The sequence below is a fragment of the Perissodus microlepis genome, chromosome 11, assembly GCF_051167445.1.
Source record: "Perissodus microlepis isolate ML-2025 ecotype Zambia chromosome 11, ASM5116744v1, whole genome shotgun sequence".
In the NCBI taxonomy this organism is placed as follows: Eukaryota; Metazoa; Chordata; class Actinopteri; order Cichliformes; family Cichlidae; genus Perissodus; species Perissodus microlepis.
The window spans coordinates 35,470,001-35,480,624 of NC_140471.1; the positions used below are offsets into that span (position 1 = coordinate 35,470,001).

At 42.4% G+C, this 10,624-nt stretch overlaps 1 protein-coding gene across 1 annotated transcript in view; it reads right to left on the minus strand.

The window, feature by feature from the left end:
- Nucleotides 1–759: 759 nt before the first annotated feature.
- thbs3a (thrombospondin 3a) overlaps nt 760–10,624 on the minus strand; it is a 24,411-nt gene continuing 14,546 nt past the window's right edge. Inside the window, exons 11-23 of the mRNA XM_084944451.1 lie at nt 10,608–10,624; nt 9,660–9,770; nt 9,398–9,505; nt 9,161–9,320; nt 8,823–8,941; nt 8,399–8,451; nt 7,120–7,301; nt 6,414–6,592; nt 6,090–6,138; nt 5,810–6,006; nt 5,465–5,637; nt 3,639–3,778; nt 760–2,020 (exon numbers count right to left, since the gene is read on the minus strand). The exon at nt 10,608–10,624 is cut by the window's right edge and continues 136 nt beyond it. Coding sequence (XP_084800577.1) covers nt 1,959–2,020; nt 3,639–3,778; nt 5,465–5,637; nt 5,810–6,006; nt 6,090–6,138; nt 6,414–6,592; nt 7,120–7,301; nt 8,399–8,451; nt 8,823–8,941; nt 9,161–9,320; nt 9,398–9,505; nt 9,660–9,770; nt 10,608–10,624 — 1,550 coding nt within the window. The 3' untranslated portion in view covers nt 760–1,958. The remainder of the gene's footprint in view (nt 2,021–3,638; nt 3,779–5,464; nt 5,638–5,809; nt 6,007–6,089; nt 6,139–6,413; nt 6,593–7,119; nt 7,302–8,398; nt 8,452–8,822; nt 8,942–9,160; nt 9,321–9,397; nt 9,506–9,659; nt 9,771–10,607) is intronic.

A 10,624-nucleotide genomic window follows, 5' to 3' on the forward strand; every position in this document is an offset into this window, starting at 1 on the left:
CTATCCTTTGAAGCACCGCTCCTCTAAAACAGCAATAAGGATCATTATTAGGTTATTTACATTATTATGTAAATAACAAAATAACTTAAAGCAAAAATTGGGAAACGTAAAGTCCGAAGTCTTTATATTAAGGCCATCGGTCAAACAATACTGTTGGTCTGGGTCTAAACAGAGCGCGTTGTGTGTGACGTCTTCTTTTGCGCACGCGGCCGCTTTGAGCGTTCACACTAGAGCGCGTTTGCTGTCGCATTTTATTTGTAGTGTGAACGAGCAGACAAAAAAAAAATGGATTTGATCAAAAATCGGAATTGAGCATCAAGACCTGCAGTGTGAACGTAGCCTACAAACAGCTGCTTTCTGCTCGTGGCTTCTTACACGTCCTCCAATGCAGAAACACTGACAGCAAGAAGAAAGCTGCTCGTTAGTGCTTCAGTTAGCTCGTACGTGTGATTGGTGATTGAATTATTTACTTTTTTTGTCATCGTCTGTCAACCATAACACGTGTGTGATAATATCTTTGTCTCTAAATAAAAATGAATTGGTCATTTCAAACAGAAGTAGCCTTTTGAATCGTCTGTGTGGTTGATAATTGTGACAGCTGAATAGTTTAAGGAGCGATTTGTTTCATGTGCAAACTGAACAGGCTGATCTCTGTGCGCAGGGCAGCGCTGCAGGCAGATGCAAAGATGCAAAACGTGCAGCAGCAGCTGAATCAGTCTGGGCGCCTCTGCTAAGAAATCATGAAACATGAAACCAGGATTGTAGGAAAAGTCATGGTTGGGTTTATTTCAACAAACATATTACATTACATTACATTTGAAGAAACACAAAACATACATTTCACTTTTTGTTTGAATCAAAGACTTCTCTGTAACGTTAGCTTATCAGGTCTCAGCACGAGAGGTTTGTGTTTGCTGCTCAGTTAAACTGACACAATCCGATTTTTTTAAAAAGGTCCAAAAATAATTCAGAAATCTTTGTTCCTTCTTCTTTGTTGTAAGAGGACGCACACTGTTTCGGAAATGAAGTCTGTGTGTGTGTTTCTGGCTGTCAGGATGCTGATTTATACGTCTTTGTCTGATTTAAACATCGGTGATGAACGTGAACGTGAAATAAACCCAGATCAGTAACAAGCAGAGAGAGGAGAGTCTGGGGGAACACGACGAGCGCCAGCTTTCACGCTGCATCGCTGTTCAGATATAAAAGAAGCAAATCTGGATTATTTCGTTCGCTAGAGCTTCACAGCAAACTGGACAGGAGATGATCGAGGATGCAGGCTCACGAGAAAAATGTAATATTGTATTTGGGGTCGATTACCTCAAAAACAGGAATATTCACAGAGTGAAGCTGCTGTTCTTCACTCTTACTTAGCTTCACCTGCAGATGGAAAAGTCCTAGAACCACCGTGAGGGCGTTAATGTGATTTTAGGGTCAGTTATGATTTTGGCTTCCAAAGAAATTCAAGATAAACCCTCCAAAGGTTTAGTGATGTCACGTGTACGTAAAGTGCATGCTGACACATTTTGGTTCGAACTCGTTCTCCATTTCGCTCCAGTTATTAATGAGACAGACTGAGATGCACAGCTTCTCCTACAGTCACATAAACTCACTGACAGTAAAAAAAAAGGTACATATCATTACTATCATACACTAAATGTTAACGTTGACCTATTCTTCTTCTCTTTAGTTTCCATGTTTATATTAAAAAAATAAACCGAGACACTCAAACGTCACGTAGAAGGACCCTGATGATGCGTTCAGGTGCTTTCCCCAGACTGTTCGCTCTTTGGCTGCTTTCTCTCCTTCACTTCATACGTGACACACACATAAACACACTCATTCAGACTGGACTTTCTCAGCTGGCGTTCAGACTACAGTTAAAGTGGGTTCAGAGAAGCTGTGTGTGTACTCGTTTTAATGGTGTGTGTGGGGTTGTGTTAACAGTCCATCTGCAGCTCTCAGACCTGAATGTGCATCAGAACTTGTTTACGATGAGTCTGGAAGTCTTCGGGCACCGTGTCTGGAATAAAGAAGGAGATGAGCAGAAAGTTCATCAGTTGTCACAGAGTCAGCAGGTTGTACTTCCTGCAGATACCGACTGAAAAGTGGACACAAGTCTTTAAGCCCTGATCTTATTGGGATTTTTTTTAGTTCTGCAGACATGAGAGGTAAAATGAATAGGAAGGACGATGGGTTATTAAATATTAATGCATGTGAGCTTCTAATTGTGCAACAACATAATTTTGGGCCTTTCCTCTGAGTATTTCATTTCAGGAACAAACACCAGCTCCACCATCTTGGACTGCAGGGGGCTCTGCAGACTCTGAGCTCAGCAGAGCAGAACTGGACTGCACATGGTCAGGTTCTGGTTAGAGCGGGTCAGCGTGGATCTCCTGAGCCAGTGCTGCCCCTCAGCCTGCTTGTAGATAAAACTATGGCATCAATTTGAAAATCTTAAAGACATCTTTATGGAGTTATCAGTGTGTTCACAAACTTTTCAGAAAACTTGACCTCTGGACTAGTAGATGCACGGTAACAATTTGAAAATCCTACGTTGACTCGTTCTCCAGTTATCGTATTTACCAACTAGGATGTGCACCCTTTCTGTAGATCCAAGGAGTGCTGACAGTATTCAATCAGCCTTTTACGGCCGAGGGGTAAAAATGATAGCAGGAGGATTGTTTAGATTAATAATATTTTTAAAAGTTCAAAAAAGCTTCTAAAATTCCAAAATACTGGTTCCTCCTCAATTATCACATTTACAAGCTTTTCAGAAAACCTGACCCCCGACCTTGAGGTCGAGGTGACTGAGATTTTCAGTAGACATCAGCAGGGTGACGACAACATTCATCAGCCTTTTACGGCCAAAAGTAAAACCCTGCCTCGCTACAGATTAGCCAATCTCCCATTCAAGATCATCTTCCTTCCTCTGGGCCATGCCAGTACAGAGGTGCCCTGCACTTGTACTGGTGTAACTGTGATATGCGCTGGACCTGTGCGTCAAAACAGTGATCCTTTAACAAGTGTTCACTTTGTGGATGAAGTCACAATGAGCCAAATGGGACAACAGCTCCAAGAGGTGAGCAAACACTAAGTTGGTGTAACAGCACGGAAATAAAAAATGTTCACATTTCACAGATTTTCACAACTCCATGAATCATCAAACTCTCGGGTCAGTCCTCACCAGGTTCCTGACAAGGTGCCTCTGTACTTGGGAACTGTGGACTCTTGAGCTGAAAACTGCTTGGTGGCAGCTGCAGATCCAGCTCTCATCAGTAGTGATGATCCTTGAAACAACGCTAGGAGCCCTTCAGGACAGAAGCTGGTGTTTGCATGTTTGTGGTCAGAACCGAGCTTCCAGGAAGTCATCCAGTCATGCGAGAAGATGATCTTGGATGTGAGATCAGTGGTATTTAAATCAGGCAAAGTTTTGGGATTTTATGGGCTTGTTTTAAGAACTTCTTGTATGTTCAGGAAAAACTGAAAAGTCTGAAGGTGAATCGGTGTCACTGGTAACACAATCGTCCACTTCAACACGGCAGTCACATATTAGCACCGTAAAAGGCTTATCAAAATATTCCAGGACTCCCCAGAAACAAATAAAACGACAAAATGCCAAGCAGGGTCGGCGGTCCTACCATTGCATCTGTAGCGCAGGTTGGACCAGATGATGTTTTCCTGGGAGAAGCAGAAGACACCGAGCCGTCCTCCTCTCATGGTGGTGTCGACCACAACGCCAGAGTCTGCCACCACGCGTGTCCCTTCAAACAGCTTTACCCTAAAACCACAGGAACACGGCGATGCTCCAGGTTAGAAGCCAATCATTCCTATGGATGAATACTAGCATCAGGCATCAGGCGAGCAAATAAATGATTCTCGGGTAAATGATTGGTAAGGATTGTAAATCCAGCAGCTTCAGAGATAAAAATGCAAACACTCCAGAAGATAACTGCTGTGACGTTTGCAGATAGAAGTTTCCTAAAGATAAACATGAACTCTGGAACGCTCCGAGGCAGAACCCAAACCCAAGCTTGAAATACAAACCTGTTAGAAACCAAACATTCCTTGGGATAAATAATAGATTGGATTGGGAATTACGTGGATACCTAGAAGAGTGTATGAAGTAGGATGAAAACCTAATTTTCACATAATGTCTGTAATGAATAAGTAAACGTTTTTTTTCTCATTTTCTGAACGTCATCAGACGTACTAAGTTTTAATGAAACGATGCAAACCGATTGGAGGTAAAACCTTCATTTCTGCACTTTTTATTTTCAGTCACATGTCCAAACTGCACAGAAAGTCTCAGCAGCAGCTCTAAAGTACTGAGCTGAAAAATGCAAAGAGGAGAGACAGAGTGCGAACAACCTGGGACTCTCTCTCTTTAACGACTCTCTGAAGAGACTTTCTGAAAACCTCCTCCTCCTCCTGCCTCTCTGCCTTTATTTCTTTGCTTTTCTCTTTCTCCTCCTGACCGGCTGAAGAATGTGAATCCAGACCTTTTTTTTTAAATCTGCTGCCATTTCCAAAAACGTAAAAGTTTTGAGAATCACGACACTCACTGGAAGAACCAGAATCCGATCATTTATCCTTCAGTGAGCGTTGCAACACTGTAACATTTAATATCAATCAATCAATCAATCTAATATATACAAATGTATTACAGAAATAAAACAGCACGGAGGAAGAGTGTAACTTTGAGTCGATCTGCGTCAGGCTCACTTTTCGGTAACGTGACTCGAGGTCTTATTAACGACTGATTTAGCACTTCGAGTGGGTACAGTAGATATTTTATGGGATAAAGTTTTTCAGTGTGTCGCCGTCTCTCCGTATGATCTGCATATCAATGGCCTCTGAGGTGGATTCTTGCCAGGGCTTTGGTCGTCATGGAGACGAGTACAATGGAGTACCGGGGGGCCCCGAAGCCACAAAGAAGTTTCAGAGGGTGAAGAATGCAGTAAAGAGAAAAGAAAGAAAGAGACAGAAAATAGATGAGCGTGAGGGACACAGCTGCAGGCTGAGGGAGTACTACAGAGTACTGCAGTATCTGCACTTAGTATATATAATATACATAACTGCACTATTTGTGCTACAACAAATGAGTACTCGCTGTCACAGACTACTGTAGTATCTGCACAAAGCACATTTTTGAAGATCTTTTAACAAAGCTGCAAGGTGTGAGTACAACAGAGTATATCTAGGCTACTGCAGTATTTGTTCTACAGATTATTCATGATATCTTTACTACAGCAGAATATATACTGCAGGCTTTAGTACTACACTAAAAAACAGGCAAGAGTTAAAACCACAGAGCGAGAGTACTACATAGTACTCAAGTTCCAGTCCTGCACTCTGCATGTGCTATGGAGTACATCCAAATAAGAGTGTAGTACAGGATACTGTCACACTGCAGTATTTAAGATACTTTAGTCAGACCTCCCTGAGGATCTGCCTGTGCTCTCACCTGATGTATCCCACCTGCGGTCGGTGGCTGAGCTGCCAGCGATAGGACGTTTTGTCCATCCAGCCGGTGTTTCGTGGGTCCTTCCAGAGCAGCTTCACCTCTCCAGATGTATCTCCCGTGTGCCACAAGGCATTCCTCAGGAACTCACCTGGTCCGGTCCGAGACTTTACCGCCTGCAGGATGAACACAGGGAGAAATTTGGAGTTCAGGGGGTGCAACGTCCTGAATGAGACAACTAAACTCTTCAAGAATGACCAGCAGGCATTACAACCTGCCAACACATGATGCAATACTGGTTTCTGCAGATTAAATGTGCATTAAAGGACAGTAGAAGAGAGTAGAAACCTTGAGCTGCAGTGCGGGCTGGGCCATGGCTCTGAAAGGTATGGATTGCCAGTAAGCCTGCTCTGTCTGTTTCCACATCACCACATAGAAGCTGGATGAATCCTGGTAGCCAAAGATGAAGCCAGCGTAGTCGTCGTCCGTAACCGTGTTGACGTGGAACGTTCCCTCGAAGTCAACGCCATTAAATGCCGTGTAGCCTGCAGACAAACGGAGGAGGTGACGATCTGCTCGAGGACCAGAGGACAGCTGTGAATTCTCCACTTTAAAGTGGAACTCGTACCTACGGCTAAACCAGGATCGCTGTTCATCGTCTGGACAATCTCCATACCCTGAGGAAAGAGAGCATCGAGATCACACAGGCAGTTATTGTTTATAGCCTGAGACAAATATGGTAGTAGAGTCCAGCTGGTGCTGGAAATGAGCAAAATAGGCTTCCAGTCCACCAGAAAGAAACGTTAGTATCAGTTTCATCTTCTTGTTAATGCTTTTACCGACTGTTTAACACCAATGGACAAGAGATTATACACATTTTCTAGTAAAGAACAGGTGGAGAAACAGTTGTACTTGATAAACAGCCATATTCACATAAGACTACCAAAGTTACCTGATTCAGCACCACCCAGTTGGGGTCAATCTGTGCGTCCCCCTCCGGGTCCAGGATGACAGTCTGATAGGCTCTGAAGTCTGTCAGAGTGACCTCGGCACTCTCCGGGCACACATCGAGCAAATCCATCACAGCGTCGTTATCAAAGTCGTTCTCACAGACATCTCCGATACCGTTCACTGCAGACGGACACGATGGAGCGGTTTAAATCTAGACCTTCACAGGATTTCTATGAATAAAGTTACTTCTCTGTGCAGACGACACAGTTCTATTTACTGCCAGAAAAACACAATTCACAGCTTTGCTACTGTTGACCTGTACATTCAAAATTCACCGAGGGTAATACCAACATTAGAAACACTTTGATGGCAAATACAACAAAATAACATGAATGTAGCGCCAACAAAAGACTTGTGATAAATGCATCAGGGAACTTGGGCCACATCTGAATGCAGACATTACTACACTGATATGTAACCAGGATGTTAAAATCCTTTGAAACTAAAAGTATACATTTTATAATAAACTATTCAGTAAGAATATAAAAGTAATAATCACACAGAAAATGTAAAGTTCAAGAGGTTAATTGTGTTAACTAACCCGAGTCATCAATCGTATTTTCTGCTCTTTAAAAAATAATAAATGGATGATACACAGCAGCAGGTTCTGGTTGTTTAGCCTTTGTGGGCTTTTATATGATTGTTACCATCTGAGTCTTTCTGATTGGGGTTAACGATCAGTCTGCAGTTGTCGTAGTCATCGAGGATGCCGTCGTTGTCATCGTCGTGGTCGCAGTCATCTCCCAGGCCGTCGTTATCGGAGTCCAGCTGGGAGCTGTTGGGGATGTCTGGACAGTTGTCTCTGCTGTCCTGGTGACCGTCGCCGTCCCTACAGATGTTAAATAAGTGACCGTGTTTCGCCTTTAATGAGCAGGTTTCTGTTTTTAGAATTACTGTCCATTTTTAAACATGGAACTGTATGCCCACTAAAGCCTGGCTATGAAAGTGAGTCAGTCTCCGTAGACTTCAATATTTTCTTCTGATTAGAGGTGTGGCCAATTTTAGTGACACAGCTGGCTTGTAGCTCGAGGCTGTCATAAGACATAAGACTGATATACAGTATTCCTACCCTTAAATGTATGTTAATAAAACATACTTACATTTATCAGAAACAGCCTGTTTAATTGAAACTAATTGAAAATAAAAATGAAATCACTTCAAACAAAGACATTTTCATTTTTTAATCTACAGTGTAATTTAGATCCAAAGTAATCCCATTTATTCCCAATTTCATTTACTTTACAATATAAAGCCTCCTCCCTGAGCAGATGGCCCCGCCCCTCCCTGAGCCTGGTTCTGCTGGAGGTTTCTTCCTGTTAAAAGGCAGTTTTTCCTTCCCACTGTCGCCAAAGTGCTGCTCATAGGGGGTCATATGATTGTTGGGTTTTTCTCTGTATCTATTATTGTAGGGTCTACTGTACTATATAAAGCGCCTTGAGGCGACTGTTGTTGTGATTTGGTGCTGTATAAATAAAATAACATTGAATGAATCCCATGAAAACTCAACTGCTACTAGAAAACAAGTTTTACATCATTTTTTAATTTTCATTGCATTTTTAAATGTTTTATGGCATCAAAAAATAGAAAACTAAAATAGATCTGTGTGTGTGTGTGTTCCTGTCTAGCTATCTTTGTGAGGACTGAAATCTGCATTCTACTATACTTGTGAGGACACACTCACCGGTCCTCACAAGTTTGAAGGTGTTTTTGAGGCTCAAAATGAGGTTTTAGTGTCAGGGTTACAATTAGGTTATGGTTAGGTTTAGAGCAAGGGTTAGGCATTCATTTTAATGGTTAGGATTAAGGTAAGGGGCTAGGGAAACCATTATGTCAATGAAGGTCCTCACTAAGATAGCTGAACGGGGTTTTGTGTGTGTGTGTGTGTGTGTGTGTGTGTGTGTGTGTGTGTGTGTTTTCCAAACATACGTGTCCAGGTTGGTGTCGCAAACGTCTCCGACCAGGTCGTTGTCTACATCAGTCTGAAGAAGAAAGAAGACAGACTGTAACCTCTGACCTTTCTGCTATTGCTAGTTACAAACACAAAACAATTGTTACTGAGTTATTTGTGCGCACCGTGTTACACTGTCTCTGTTTTTACATCGAGCTGTTATTAATCAGCTGCCTCAGTTGTGAGTTGTTGGTGTGACCTTTTAATTCTTTTGACTTTCTCACAACTAAAAAAGTCACAACAACAACAAAGATGCAATACGCAAATACTTTTCAAAACATTTCTCAGCATTAACATTTAGTGTTTTTTGTTTGCTATTTTTATTAAAACAAATTTAAATTCTATGTGTGATTATTTATGTCCAATAAAACGTAGCGTGCCACAGGGCCTGAGCGTTTGTACCTGCATTGGGTTGCTGAGCTCAGGACAGCTGTCGCAGGCGTCTCCGACTCCATCTCTGTCTCTGTCTGTCTGCATCGGGTTCGGTACCTTTGGACAGTTATCCAGAACGTTGGGAATACCTGGACACAAAGCCATTCACCAGTCTTGTTTAATGGTTATAAATAACATTCATGCAGCACTGTGGCTTCACCAGTTTGCATGTTTTTGTAAATAAACAGCCTTAAAGACAAACTTCTAGAGCTTAATTTGCTTCACAGCTCTTGTAGTTCCTGTTCTTTGTCTCTAGAGGGCAATATAGAGTCACGTGTCTCCTGCGAGGTCTGATGGCGGTTTCTAACCGTCTCCGTCGATATCCTGGTCGCAGGCGTCTCCCTGTCCGTTGTTGTCTGTGTCTTTCTGTTCGCTGTTGGGGACGTTGGGACAGTTATCACAGGCATCTCCGAATGAGTCGCTGTCCGAGTTCTGCTGGTCTTTGTTAGGAACCAAACGACAGTTATCCTGAAGGCCAGAGGACATGTCACATGACCACATCACAGCCACGACAGCCACTGACAGACGCATTCGCGGTCTCTAACCTCCACGTTTTTGATCCCGTCCCCGTCAGCGTCCTCATCACACTGGTCTCCAATCCCGTCGTTATCGGCGTCCTCTTGGCCAGAGTTTGGTGTGAACACACAGTTGTCCTGGTGGACAAAGACAGCAGGTAACACACACACATACATCACAGTCCAAATGACTTTTTAGAGTTTAATTACTAAATTAATCAAATGACCTATTATCAATCAACAACAGATGATCGCATGTGACACGATACAGTGATTGAGTCATATGTCTGACCTGTTTGCAGTGTTTGTCGTTGTCCATGCAGGGCAGAGAGCGGTCGGGATACCCGTCAATGTCCGTGTCCATACCGCACGTGTTCCCGTTGCCGGCCCAGCCCACATTACACTGGAAACACACGCGTCACAAAAAAGGATCATCCAGGTGATTCTCTGGTCTGTTTACATGAAACTAATAAAGTACGTCCACCGTACTTTATTAGCCGTTAATGGTTTGTCTGACCTTTTCCAGCTTCAGATGAACCATCGCCTCATTTACTGACAATGTGTGCACCAGGAGGACGATTATATGCTCTAAATGTTGAGAACATTGTGAAAGCTCAGGACAGACTTGAGGCAATACGACCTTATCGGTGCTATCATAAAACCGAAGCTTTTCTTTCTGTTTAACTAAATCAAAAGGTTAATTAACGCTTCTGCATTTTTCATTAGTTTTTATTTTCAACCCTAATCATGAGTGGGTTTACTGCTTTTGTTTTAACTCGTTATATCCATAATTTTGTAATCTATGTCGTATTGGACAGAGGAAGATTTAAGACGAAGCGGTATTAAAACACAGTATCAAAAAAAGATCCACCATTGAACAAGTTTGACCAAATTAAAAACACTAAACCCAAAGAAACGTCACGTATATATTTGTTGGTTTTCATTTTTTCTCGTCACGTTTCATAAAGCACTACTCCAAAATGCCACTAGAGGGCGGTGTGGATTCGTTTACATTGAGCTGAGCTCAGTGAGCTGTGAAGCGTGATGACAGTTAGTAGTAAACAATGCAGATGTAGTCAACTGTTTGGAAGTTTTTTAGGTTTAGTCCTTTTGAAACAGGGTTGTCTCGTGTCATTGCTTCTCTGAGGAACATCATGTTCACAAAGGTAATTTATGTGGAAACATGGATCATTACATGACAGTTACATAAACTCGAAACAATCAGGTCTGATGTCCTCACCCTGCAGGCAACCTCTC